Source organism: Panthera leo, chromosome C1 (assembly GCF_018350215.1).
Source record: "Panthera leo isolate Ple1 chromosome C1, P.leo_Ple1_pat1.1, whole genome shotgun sequence".
In the NCBI taxonomy this organism is placed as follows: domain Eukaryota; kingdom Metazoa; phylum Chordata; class Mammalia; order Carnivora; family Felidae; genus Panthera; species Panthera leo.
This window is the reverse complement of record NC_056686.1, coordinates 219,103,301-219,117,804: the sequence shown is the minus strand read 5'-3', so window position 1 is coordinate 219,117,804 and position 14,504 is coordinate 219,103,301. Positions and strand designations below refer to the sequence as shown.

Sequence of the window (14,504 nt, the reverse complement as noted above, 5' to 3'; positions counted from 1 at the left end):
TGAGCATTTCATTTTGGGGGGTGATAATTTAAGCAGTGATAATATAAACAGTGTTTTTATTTCTTTTTTTTTTATGTTTATTTTTGAGACAAAGAGAAAGAGACAGAGCATGAGCAGGGGGAGGGGCAGAGAGAGAGGGAAACAGAATCCAAAGCAGGCTCCAGGTTCCAAGCTGTCACCACAGAGCCCGACGCTGGCATGTAGGAAAGAGATTTTCTTTTAAATATTAATCTTGTATCCTGGAGCCTTGCTGTAACTGCTTATTGGTTCCAAGAGGTTTTTGTTGTTGTTTCTTTTGGATTTTCTACAGATGATTGTCATCTGTGAACAAAGTTTTATTTCTTCCTTCCCAATCAGGATGCCTTCTGTTTCCTTTTTTCTTCCCACTTGATTGAATAGCTAGGACTTCCAGTATGATTTCGAAAAGGAATGTTGAGGGGAGACATCCTTGTCTTGCTCCTGATCCAGGTGTGAAGGTTTCACATTTCACACACCATTAGGTATGATGTCAGCTCTAAGTTTCTTGTAGATGTTCTCTATCAGGTTGAGGAAGTTCCTGTCATCCCTAACTTATGGATGGTTTTTATCATAAATGGATGTTGGATTATGACAAATGCTTTTATCATGTAGAAAAATGTGGTCACATGATTTTTATTCTTTAGACTGTTGTGTGATGGATTATATTATTTGACTTAAAATGTTTAATTAGCCTTCCATACCTGGGATAAATCCCACTCGGTCATGGTGCATAATTATTTTTGTACGTTATTGAATCAGTTTGCTAATATTTTGTTGAGGATTTTGTGTCTTTGTTCGTGAGAGAAATTGGTCTGGACTTTTCTTGTGATGTCTTCATCTGGTTTTGGTATTAGGGCAATTCTGGCCTCATATGTGAGTTAGGAAGTATCTGTCTGCTTCTACTATCTGAGAGAGATTATAGATAATTGCTACGATTTATTCATCAGTGAACTCATCTGAGTTTGGTGCTTTCTGCTTTGGAGGGTTATCAATTATGGCTTTTAATTTCTTTAAAAGATATAGGCATGTCCAGATTTAATCCCAGGATTGTATATTTCATTAGGTTACCAAGTTATTGTTTTAGTTTTCTTTCATTATCCTTGTAATGTTCATGGATCTGTAGTCATGTCGTCTTTGTCATTTCTGATATTAATAATATTTTGTTCTTTCTGTTTTTCTTAGTCTGGCTAATGGCTTATCAATTTTATTGATCTTTTTAAAGTGACACCGTTTGATTTCATTGATTTTTCTCTATTGTTTTTCTGTTTTTAATTAATTTCCACTTTAATTTTTATTCTCTTTTCCCTCCTGCTTCCTTTGGATTTCATGAGCTCTGTTTTTCTAGGATGGAACCTTAGATAATTGACTGCACAGCTTTCTCATATCCTGACATATGAATCCAGGGCTGTCATTTCCCCTGAGCACTGCTTTTACTGCACCCCACAAGTTCCGATGAGTTGTGTTTTTATTTTCACTTAGTTCCAAAACATATTTAAATTTCTTTTGAGATTTTTTTCTTTGACCCTTGTGTTATTTAGAAGTGTGTTTAGTATCTGTGTAGTTGGGGATTTTCTAGCCAGCTTTCTGTTATTGATTTCTCATTTATTCTGTTGGGATCTGAGAGTAGACATTGTATGATTTCTATTATTTTAAATTTATTAAGATGTGCTTTATAGACCGGAATGTAGTCTCTCTTGGTGAATGTTCCAAACAAGTTTGTGAATTATGTGCCTTTTACTGTTGTTGGGGGAAGTAATCCATAGATGTCCATTATATCCAACTGGTTGATAGTCTTGTTGAGTTCAACCACGTCCTTACTAATTTTCTGAAAGAGGGGTGTTAAAGTCTCCAACTATAATAATAATGGATTTATCTATTTCTCCTGGAAGTTCTACCAACTTTTCCCTCATACAGTCTGATGCTCCGTTGTTTGTTTCCTGAGACTGATACGGGGCTCGATCTCACAACCATGAGATCATGGTTGAGCCAAAATCAAAATTTGTATGCTTAACCAACTGAGACACCCAGGTGCCCCAATCTGTATTTTCGGTGAGATTTTTATAGGCAACATACAATTGGGTTTTGTTTTTTTGGATTCATTCTGACAGTCTATACCATTTAATTGGTGCGTTTAGACCACTGATATTCAAAGTGATTATTGATCTGGTTGGACGAGTATCTACCATATTTGTTTTCTGCTGTTCCCCTTGTTCTTTGTTCCTATTTTTGTCTCCCACTTTTTCTGCCTTTTGTGGCTTTAACTGAGCATTTCATTTGATTTCATTTTACCTTTTCTTAGCGTAACAATTATATATATATTTTTTTTTTTTACTTTTTTTTTTTTTTTTTAGTAGTTGCTCTAGGGTCTTCAGTATATGTTTGCAGCTAAACAAAGTTTACTTTCACCTGCTGTTTCACAGGTACTGAGTACTGAAGACTCAAACCAACATGAGCCTGCTTGCTCCTCCCATCTTTCATAGTGCTGCTACTTAGTTCGCTTATCTGTAAGTGAAAGAATGACTAAACATGCATGTGGGTATATAGACATACAAAATTGAAGACTTTGTTACTGTCATTATTTTGAAAAAAAAGTTATGTTAGCTCAATTAGGAAACAGAAAAATGTAAGTTTTTATTTTCCCTTTACTTCTTTCTTTTTCAACAGTATTTTTTTTAAATGTTTTTCATTATTTTTGAGAGAGAGAGAGAGAGAGAGAGAGAGAGAGAGACAGAGCACAAGCAGGGGAGGGGCAGAGGGAGAGAAAGACACAGAATCTGAAGCAGGCTCCAGGCTCTGAGCTGTCTCAGCAGAGAGCCCGTTTCGGGGCTCGAAGTCATGAACCGTGAGATCATGACCTGAGCCAAAGTCGGATGCTTAACTGACTGAGCCACCCGGGCGCCCCACAACCGTATTTTTTTTTTAAATGCAGGTCTGAGTTTCTGACCTACATCATTTTTCTTCTCTCTAAAAAATTCCTTTGGACACGTCTTGAATAAGGCAGGTCTATTGGCAAAAGATTCCTTAAATTTTTGTCTGAGAAAGTCTTTATTTCTCCTTTTTTTTTTTTTTTTTTTTTTTTGAGAGAGAAAGAGAGACAGAACATGAATGGGGGAGAGTCAGAGAGAGACAGGATCTGAAGCAGGCTCCAGGCTGTGAGCTGTCAAAACAGAGCCTGATGCGGAGCTTGAACTTACCAACCGTGAGATCATGACCTGAGCCAAAGTCGGACGCTTCACTGACAAAGCCACCCAGGTGCCTCTCTCCTTCACCTTTGGAGGATGATTTCACAGGGTACAGAATTCTGGGTTGGTGGGTTTTGCTGTCAACATTTTAAGTACTCTCTTCTTGCTTGCATGCTTTTTTGAGAAGTTGGATGTAATTCTTGTCTTTGCTCCTCTGTGGATAAGGTGCTCACTTTCCCCTGTGGCTTCTTTCAGGATTCTTTCTTTATTTTGATTCTGAATATGATTTACTTAGGTGTAGTTTTTTTGGTTTTGTTTTTCCTTTGTTTTTCAGTATTTAATACACGTGTCATTCTCTGACCTCCCTGGATCTGTCGTTGGTGTTTCCTATGAACTCAATGTTTGTGTCCCCTCCCCAGTTAATATATTGAATCCCTAATCTCTAGTGTGACGGTATTTAGAGATTGTACTTTGGGACCTCATTATGGAACAGGTGCCCTTACAGGAAGGGACCCAGGAGAGCTCGCCTCCTCTCCCTGTCAGCCATCTGAGGACAGTGAAAAGGTGGTCGTCTGCAAGGCAGGAAGAATGTCCTCACCGGACACTGGATCTTGGACTTTCCAGACTCTAGAACTGTGAAAAAAGCGAACATTTACTGTTTAACCTCCCCAGTCTACTATACTTTTGTTATAGCAGCAGAACGAAGACAGTGTCTGACAGTAATTTAGGGAAAACTGTCAGTCATTATTAGTTTTTCAACTATTTCTTCCGTTCCTTTCTCTCTCCCTTCCCCTTCAGGTGTTCCATTACACACACATTACAGCTTTCGTAGGTGTCTCACAGTTCTTGGATATTCTGGGGGATCTTTTGCCAGGTTTTTTTTTTCTTTGCTTTTCAGTTTTGGAAGCTGCTGTTGTCATGTTTTCAAGCTCACGGGTGCTCCACTCGGCCCTGTCCCCCTCCTAATAAGCCCATCACAGGCATCCTTCATTTCTATTAGTGTTTTTTATGTCTAACATTTCCCTTGGGTCATTCCTTAGAATTTCTATTTCTCTGTCTACCTTTGCCCATCTGGTTTTGGATGCTGTCTGCATCATCCATTAGAGCCCTTACCGTATTACTCGGAGTTGCTTTAAATTCCTGGTCGTGCAATTCTGCCATGTCTGTCGTACCTGGATGTGGTTCTAATGCTTGCTGTCTTTTTAAAAAATCTGTTTTTCTGGTTTCAGTATGCCTCGTAATTTTTCTCAGACATGGTGTACTGAGTTAGAAGAACTGCTGTCAACAGGCCTCTGGTGATGTGGTGGTGAGGTAGGGGGAGGGGAGGCACTCCCAGTCCTGTGACCTCAGCTGGTCTTGCAGTGAGCCTGCGCCTCTGGACTCCAGCCTGCACAGTGCGTCTCAGCTGTCACTTCATTCCACACGCAGCCCCGCGTGGCACAGTGTGGCCAGAATGGGCCACCGCGGGGTGTTTCCCTCCCACCAGGTCAGTTATGTTCTGATAGTTCCCCACCAGGTTACACTCTGGTGAAATAGTTAAATAGCCTTCTCCTGAGGGAGAACCTTGCTGAGAAGTGCAGAATGTTCTGGCATGTTTCAAAATGGCTCCTTGCCCCCTCCTGCCGTCAGAGGCGTGAAGGGAGTTTCTCCAGTATTTGTGTGAGAACCTGGTAGAGCTCCGGGAGGAAAACGCCCCAGAGCGTGGGGGCCCCTGACGGCTGGGTCCCCCTAGAGGTTTTTTTCCTCAGGCTCATCCACACTGAGCCTCCAGCAGCTCATCAGCTGTGGCTCAGGGTTTCTGAGCTGGCGCTGGTCCCCCCAAGGATTCGGCTCAGAGTTTCTGCTCTAGTAAGTTGTGGTTCTCAGTGTTTTCCTGTGTCTTCAATGTTGGGAGCGGTGGTTTACTGCCTGACCTCACTCTCTTGTGGATCTAAGAAGAGTTGATTTCTCAGTCTGTTCAGGCTTCTACTCACTGGTAGGATGGAGTGGGGACTTGCGAGCCCATGCTGGAGAAACCTCAAGTCTCCATGCCTGGTTTTATTCCCTCCCTCTCACTCCTTTCCTCAGGCAACCACTGACCTCTTTTCATATAGATTATGTTGTATTTGCTAGACCTTCATATACATTGAATCGTGGAGTACACGCTCGTTTCTTTGTCTGTTTTTTTAAATTCACCCATGCCTGCTGCTGGGTGTATCAATAGTTTGGTGATTTTTATTGCCGAGTACTCACACATTGTGTTTGCCACAGTCCGGGTGTGCATCGGTCTGTTGATGTCTTTGGGCCACTTCCATTCTTGGGCCATGACAAATATGGGCGCTATAAACATTCACGCACCGGTCTTTGTGTGGACGTATGCTACCATATCACTTGGGTCAGCATCAAGGAATGGATTGGCGAGGTCATATGGTTGGCGTATGTTTTACTTTTTAGTAAATTATTAAATTGCTTCCCAAAGAAGGTGTATCATTTCATATTCTTACCAGAAATATATGAGCGCTCCATTGCCCTTACGATCAGACTTTTACATTTTAGCTAGTCTAGTGAGAGAGTGTGTGTGTGTGTGTGTGTACACACTCACACACACACATACACACACATATATATATGTGTGTATATATATATATATGTGTATATATATATATATATATATATATATATATATATATTTATAAAAAACATGCAAATATTTTCTTCCAGTCTGTGACTTGTATTATGGGTAGGCAACCTCCAAGTGGGCCCCAATGATCTCTGCCCCCCCCCCCCCGGTGTTAACACCATTGTATAATCCCCTTTCTGGGGCTAGGCTTAACTTAGTTACTTCCTTCTAACGAGTAGTAGGGCAGAAGCAATGGTGTGTTTCTGTCGCTATTCAGTTAGTTATATAAAGCCTGGCTTCTCATTTCCTCTCTCTGTTTCTCTCTTCCTCTTCATCCCCTTCTCTATGTCTCTCATTATTTTCTCAGGTAAGACAGGCTGCATATTGTAAGGATGCTTAGGCACTGTAAAGTGAGATCCACTTGACAAGGATGTGAGTTATCCAGTGAGTAACTGACATCTGTCAGCAATCTTGTGGGTGAGCTTAGAAGCAGATCTTTCAGCTGACTGCATTCTCACGGGTAACTCTGAGAAAGAATCAGCTTTATTTCAGCTGAGCTGTTCCCAGATTACAGACCCTCAGTAACTTTGTGAGATAATACATGTTTTTTGTTTGAAGCTTCTAGATTTGGGGATAATCTGTTATGCATCAATGGATAATTAGAACAGACTTTGTACCTGGAAGCACATAAAAAATGGTAAACTGTGGAAGTGGCGTTGGCACCAGGCCATGGGCTTTGAGGATAGTGTTTGTGAAAATCTAGAATGCCTTCAGGAAGCTCGTAGTCTCTTCTTAGGGCTTACAGAAAAAAAGGGGACGCTAGTTAGGTAGCGGCAGAAAAGTTTGTCGTTGCTTGAGGTAACACGGAAAGTAGAAGTTATGCTGAATGGGTTGGGAAACCTAGTGAAGGAGATTGTCTCCTTGCTGCTTATAGTAAAATTCAAGAAGATCCACATTTAATAAAACGAAGTGCCCTTAAACAGAAAGGAGCCAGGAAATCATGTTTTAAAATTTTTCAGCCTCTCCAGATGACAAGTGATGTTAAAATTAGGAAATGGCCTCTGAGAAAGGCTCAAATCCAGGGCACTTCCAGTAAAACTAAATACAGAAATCAAACCACAGGTGTGACTGTGAACTCCTTTGTTAGACCTTATAAGGATCTAAAGTCATAAAAAGCCTTTGGAAGAGAGGAAGGATGTGCCTCAAAGATGCTTTTACTCACAGAGCACCAGCAGGAAGCTAAGGACCTTGTCCTCACCAGTCTCAGCAGGAGACCAAAGCATGAAGGAATGACGTCAGAGAGCTTCGAGATTTGCAGGAGACCTCCATGTTCTTAAGAGTTCAACATGCAACAGCACCACCAGCTAGCTAAGAGGAGGACGGTGATAAATAAGAATGGAGAGGAGTCTTTGGGCTTCCAGAATCGTACTGGCAAAAATCAGGGTCAGAGAAATATTTAGCTAAAAGCATTTTATACCATTCATGCAAAAAGAAAGATGGCCCAGAGGGCAGAGCCAAAGGCCCCTGAGCATTATTCCTGGGCCATCAGACATAGTTAAGGAACTTAGAGCATTTCCCAGCTGGATTTCAAAATTGCTATGGTCCAGTGGCCCCTCTCTGTCCCCACTTCTCTGAATCCTGAACGGGAGCATTTACAGAAGCTGTTCCATGCATGTCCCACCATTGCATGTTGGGAATGTATGGATTCAAATAACCTCTCTCTTTAGGTTCACCAATCCCAGGTTGAGAAAAATTGTACTCAATGAGCCGTAATTGAGGAACTGCTCCTGAGGAACTGTGTCCCCACGTGGGCCCAATATAAGTGATGAGATCCTAGACTTTGAAGAGGTGTAGTCATGAGATAGGATTTGGGCGAACCTTGGGATGGAATGAGTGTATCTTTCATGTGGGAGAGAAATTGACCAAATGAATACAGGAAAAACGATGGGATGTCAGGCCCCCATCTCTCACTGCCTGTCTGGAGGAAGTCAGCTGCAGTGTCATTGGTCAGTCCTGGGGCCAAGTTGCATGAGGGAGCTTGGGAGAAGGTCTTTTGAGGCCTGTCCATGGACACTTGAGTGATCTTGAGCCTTTAGGTGACTGTAGCCCAGGCTGACACTTTGCTGTCTCAAGGGAGACCTTGAGTGTGGACAGCCTGCTAGGCTGTGTCTACGTTTCTGGCCCACAGAAACTGACGTGATAAATGTTTGGTTTTTTAGCCTCTATGTTTTGGGATAATTTATTAATCAACAATAGATAACTAATAGGACTATTTGCCTTTCTATGTAAATTTTAGAATTAGTTCATCAATATCTTTAAAAAACCTATTGGGATTTTGATCAGGTTTGTACTGAATCTACAGATCAAATTCGGGTGAAGGGATATCTTAACAGTATAGGGTATTCCATGAACACCATTTATGTCTCCCTTTATTTAGGCTTTCTTTAATTTTTTAAATCAGTCTTTATAATTTTACACAAATATATCTTGTGCTTATTTTGTTATGTTTATACTGAAGCATTTCATTTCTGTGATACTGCTGATACTGTTGCAAAATGTGAAGCTATTGTACTTGCAAAATTTCAAATTCCAACTGTTGATTACTAATCTATACAAATATGATTGATTTTGTATTCTGGCTATGTATTCTGAGACTTTGCTAAACTTATTTATTGGTCTATGGGATATTTCGTAGATTCTTTGAAATTTTCCATATAACTGACATTATCTACTAACATTAAACAGGCCCCAGTGACCCAGAAACTTTAGTTCACTGGCATAGTTGCAACACACATGAGTGCTTATGACCATCAAAAGGCATGCAAAAAGTTGTTCATGTCAGTTTGAATTGTGATAGCCCCAAAGGGAACAGCTCAAGTGGTCATCAACAGTAGAGAGGATAAGTAGGTTGTGTGTTCATGTGATAGAGTACCGTGCAGCAGTGGGAAAGAGTGAACCTTTGGGACGTGCTACAGCATGAAGGACTTTCACAGCATTGTGCTGAGCCAAACAAGCCAGACAAAAGAGGACACAGTGTTTAATTCCATTTTTATGAGGTTCAAAAGCAGAGAAAATTATGTTATTAGAGATCAGAATGGCTGTCATCCTAGGAGCAGAGCATTAACTGGGGAAAGGCAGAAATTAGCCCCTTTGGTTCTGAGAACGTTTCGGTCTTGACCTGGGTGATAGTTTCATGGCAGTTTTCATATGTGAGAATCACTAAGCTGTTGAAGTAGTATTTGTGCATTATGGGTGTGGATAGATGAGATGGGATGAGATTGTCTCCTGTGGAGACAGTGACCTCTGAGGTGGTGGACCCTGGAGAGAGGGGCAAGAACAGCTCCCTGGGGGCACCAGCATTTAAATAGAATGACAGACAGGGCCCAACACAAGTGTCTGGGTAGGAATGATCTGAGGCATTTGGAAAGAACAGAGGTTGCCACATGTCCTAGACATTAAAGGAAGAGGAGCTTTCAAAGAAGAAAAGGGTTACACTTGGGCCATCACTGATAAGGACCAGAAAGCGTCCATCAGACTTGGAGACACCATTGCCAGCAATTAGATGCAGTGCTGGGTGCAGAGGCATGATTGCAAAGGGATGGAGGACAGCACAGGCAGAGACAGTGAGTGCAGAGTATGAGTTTAAAAAACGTTCATGGGGAGTGAGTGAGAGATATAAGCAGGCTACAGAGATGTCTGGGCTTTGCACACCTTTGAAGCCTGAAGAGAATGAGTCAGGAAGGAAGAAAGGTCAAAATTAAGTAGAGGGACAATGCTTGTTGGCAGGGAGTCCTGAAGGAGCCCACACCCAGCATAGGGTTGAGTCTTGAGCAGGTTAGGGACGATTCATCCCAGGAAGATAGAGGAAGGAGGTAAAGATGGAAGTGCCTGATGGCCCCACGTTTTTAGCAAAATTCATGATGACCTACTCTGCTGATGGCGAGGCAGTTTGGCTAACTCATTTCAGTTCGGCCAACCTTCAGCATCCACCAGGTGCCGGGAACAGGGCTACAGAGACAACTGAGATGTGATCTCAGTCCTTGAGGAAAGTGCATGTGCATGCACACACACACACGCACGCACGCACACACACACACACACACACAGAGTTACCATTCATGTAACATGGGAGATGCATTGCTAGGAGTATCCACGGTGGGGAGAAGACATGCAGAAAAGTACGTAGATTTGTCCTGGAGTTGGATGCAGGGACTGTGGGGGTGGGGGGTAGGGCAGAGGGAAACAAGATGAGGTGTAGCCAGCAAGCTAGGAAGGAGGTTCATTCTAGGCACTGTTGCAGACTTGTTACAAGAGGAGCACTGGCTTCCTGGGACAAGGGAGGGACCACGATTGTCCAGAGAGAGTGCCAACATGGCCAGACTTCTCTGGGTTTGGTCTTATTAGCCTCACCATAAGGATCACCCTCCCCTGAGCCTGAGGCTGAGACACAGTTAGAAGCCCTTTCCAGGGGCTCTGATAAACTGCTTGGTCTGAGGCTGGAACAGTTATTTGCAGAGAAGCCACGGTGGGCAGGGAGAGCATGGAAAAGGTTAATGGACTGAGAGCCAGAAATGTCAGGGCCTCTGCCTAGGGTGCATTCATGATTCAACCTGGTGTGCTCTTGATTGTGGGAGAGTTCTAGGTAAGAAAGGCATATTCCTTCTCTTTGCTCTAATTTTTCATGTAGGTTTGGTTATTCTTATAGTTTCCATGTAGAAATTTTAGAATCACTTGTCCAGTACTATAAAAAAAATCATGTTAGGATTAAGACAGCATTGAGTATATTGGCTATATTGCATAAGAATATTTATGTTAAAACTTCTTATCCATGAACATAGTATAGTTCTCCATTTACTCTGTTCTTTTTTTTTAATGTTTATTTATTTTTGAGAGAGAGAGTGTGAGTGGGGGAGGGGAAGAGAGTGAGGGCGCCAGAGGATCCAAAGTGACAGCAGTGAGCCCGATGTGGGGCTTGAACTCATGGAGTGAGATCATGACCTGAGCTGAAGTTGGATGCTCAACCGACTGAGCCACCCAGGCACCCTACTCAGTTCTTTTCTATATTTCAATAGCATTTAAAATTATATTTCTAAAGATATTGCACATCATTTGTTATATTCATATATATTGAAGAGCTTATGATATTTTACTTTTTAAACATGAAACAATACATTATAAAATAGGACAAGAATAGATAAATAGCCTGACGAGACAGAATGAGACTCTAGAAACACACCAACTTATATATATAGGGACACTTGGCTTATGACAAAGGTGACACTACACAGTGGGGGAAAAAACGTACATGTGTATGTATATTAAAAAGGTCAGTAGGGGGGACGCCTGGGTGGCTCAGTCGGTTAAGCGGCCGACTTCGGCTCAGGTCATGATCTTGCAGTCCGTGAGTTCAAGCCCCGCGTCGGGCTCTGTGCTGACAGCTGTTTCAGATTCTGTGTCTCCCTCTCTCTGACCCTACCCCGTTCATGCTCTGTCTCTCTCTGTCTCAAAAATAAATAAACATTAAAAAAAAAAAAGGTCAGTAGGATAACCATATGGAAAAAAGACCCGAAATAACCCCTACATCACAAAAACCACAAAAAAGTTAACTCCATGTGGATTATAGATACTAATATAAAAGACAAAGGAAGAAAACTTCTACTAGATAACATAGAGAAATATCTTTTTGATCTAGTATGGGCAATAGTTCTTTAAACATGCCATAGGATAAAGTAACCATGAAGGAAATGGTTGGTAAATTAACTTTACTGAGTAAATTTAAGAACTTCTGATAATCAAAAAAAATTTTTTTTAAATCAATACAAGTACAAATGTGGAAGCTACAAAGAGGGCGAAGATATTTGCAAATCCTAAAACTGATAAAGGGCTCCTATCCAGAATATAGAAACAAAATTCTACTGTCAATATGAAAAAGAAAAACAATACAGTGTAAGAAATGAGCAAGGCATATATACTTCCCCAAAAAGGACATCCAAATTGCTGCTAATTATATGGTAATCTGGTCAGCCCATTGGCCACATATCATGGTGGCTTCATGCCCACCAGAATGGTTAAAATTGGTGAGACAGACAACATGACTTATTCGTGATAATATGCAGCAACAGGAACTCTTGTGCACTATTTCTGGGAACAAAGATTGCTGTAACATTTTTGGAAAACTTGAGTTATCCAAAAAGATGAGCAAGTCCACTAAGAATGCCCAACAGGAATTCACTCACAGCAAAACAAACAAAACAAAACAAAACAAAACAAAACATGTAAAAGAATTTCATAGCAGCATTTTTCTAAAAAAGCCAATAACTGGAAACAACCCAAGTGTTCATCAGCAGTAAGATGGACAAATAATAGTGTCTCCATATAACTAAATTTATACATTAGTGACAATTAACAAACTCCTACTATATACAGTCACAAGGATTAATCTCACAAAGAGAATATTAGCAGGGAAAAACAGTCACAAAAGAAGGAACGCTGTGTGGTTCTATTCATAGGAAGTTCACGGCAGGCAAAACCAATCTGTGCATTAGAGGCAGGATAGGTGTTAACTAGAAGGGAGTAGGAGGGGTGTTGTGGAAACTGGGTAGGTTTCTTTTCTTGACCTGGGTGGTGAACTCCCTGAATGGATGCGATTTGAGCATTTTTCCGTAGATAGTTAAAAATTATATCTATCTGTTTGTACTTCATGTCTCTCGACCTGTGACTAGGAAGGTAGATGTCCTAGCTAGAGCTCTGGGTTGTCTTTTCTAGTGAGAGTGTCTCCCCTGCTTGGTACCATGAAGCAGAGCTCAAGGGATCTTCTTCCCTGAATGAAACCAGTACATTTGCCTCAGACCAGCAACCTGGCTCCTCTGTGAGAGACGCCCTGTAGTCAGACCTGAACCACTCCAGCCAAACCCACCATAGGGAGTGCCTTGGCCTTGCATTAAATGATTGTTTTAAACAGGTATCTCCGGTGATGGTGTTGAGGACAGGCTGATGAGAGGTAAATGGGGGCAGGTGCCCCTTTTAGTTAATGCTCGTGTCTGGCCAACAAGAGACAACAAGGCCCTGCATCTGGAGGACAGGAGGGTGGAGGTGCTGTGATGCAAACATTTTTTTCTTCCCAGTTTGATCAAGATGCACAAACATTTGACTTCTTTCCTGTTGAATCCCATGGATTGCCCAGAGAACCATGATGCCACCCCTGTCTTGATGCCCAGAGATTGCTCTATATTCATGTGATTCAAGTTATGCTCCTTCCTTGAACATTTAGTTTGGGGTGAAGAACATCCTTATTTGTCTATACATTTCAGACTTAGTAAACATGTGGTCCATTAAACACTTTCAAGCAACATTGATCGAATGCATAAATGAGTGAATTTCTTAACACATCTAATTCCTTCTGGAAGTGGAAGAGGTTTGAAGGGGTCCTCACATTTCAGTGTCTCTCTGAGGTCTCCATCCAACCTGTAGGACACTGTCTCCCACCAGCACATCCTTCATGTGACCATGTGTCTCTGGCCCAGCCTCCACAGGGCCTCCTTCACATCCTTGTTTCGAAGACTGTAGATGAGAGGATTGAGCATTGGGATGACCAACGTGTAGAAGACAGAGACCACCTTGCCCTGCTCCATGGACTCAATGGCTCCTGGCTGGGCATACATGACAAAGACAGTCCCAACAAAGAGAGTCACTACAGTCACGCGGGAGCCACAGGTGGAGAAGACCTTGCGTCTCCCAGCTCCTGAGCGCATCCTCAGGATGGTCACTGTGATGTAGCCATAGGAGATGAGGACTACAAATGTCACACCCACAATGATGAGCCCACAGATGTCAAACAAGAGAAGTTCGTTGATGGCTGTGCTGCCACAGGCGAGCTGGAGCAGAGGGGACACGTCACAAAAGATGTGGTTGATGCAGTTGGAGCTGCAGAATGGGAGGAGGAATGTGAGGCTGGTCTGCACAACAGAGTTGAGGCAGCCTCCACAGTAGGTGCCCAGCACCAGGTGAGTGTAGGCAGAGTGGCACATGGTGATGGGGTAGCACAGGGGGCTGCAGACGGCCATGAAATGGTCACGGGCCATGACGCCCAGGAGGAAGCCTTCAGTGGTGACCAGTAAGGAGATGAAGAATAACTGGGTGGCACAGCAAAGGTGATGACCTTGGGTGGGGAGAAGAAGTTGGCCGGGGCACTGGGGGCAATGACACATGAGGAAGAAGAGTGCAGGCGGGCATCCAAGGTGGTGACCATGATAATAGTGAGGTTCCCCATCACAATTACCATGTACATGTTCAGGAAAACAGCAAAGAGCAGAGCCTGGGTCTCCGGGCCACCCTGAAATCCCTCCAGCACAAAATCTTGAAAGTAGACCATGGGGAGGTTCCCATTTCTGTGCAATGGCATGAGCCTCAGGCCTCACCAGGGGAATTACACCTTCTGTACTGGCAGACTAAGTAAGTCAAACTAAACTTCTTGCTGAAGACTGTTAAGAAAAGATAGGCAACATGGCGTGCCTGGGTGGCTCAGTCATTTGAGTGTCTGACTCTTGATTTCTGCTCAGGTCATGATCTCATGGTTCATGGGTTTGAGACCCCCATCAGGCCGTGTGCTGACAGCTCAGAGGCTGGAGCCTGCTTGGGATTCTCTGTCTCCCTCTCTCTCTGCCCTTCCCCTGCTTAAGCGCTCTCTTTCTCAAAAACAAACATTT

The 14,504-nt window shown here is 42.5% G+C and overlaps 1 protein-coding gene across 1 annotated transcript; it reads right to left on the bottom strand.

Annotated features, from left to right (window-relative positions):
* Positions 1-13,295: 13,295 nt before the first annotated feature.
* LOC122228478 (olfactory receptor 12-like) lies at positions 13,296-14,200 on the bottom strand. The gene is given in 2 exon segments (XM_042953535.1): positions 13,296-13,945; positions 13,948-14,200. Coding segments are annotated over 2 exon segments (903 nt in total).
* Positions 14,201-14,504: the final 304 nt, after the last annotated feature.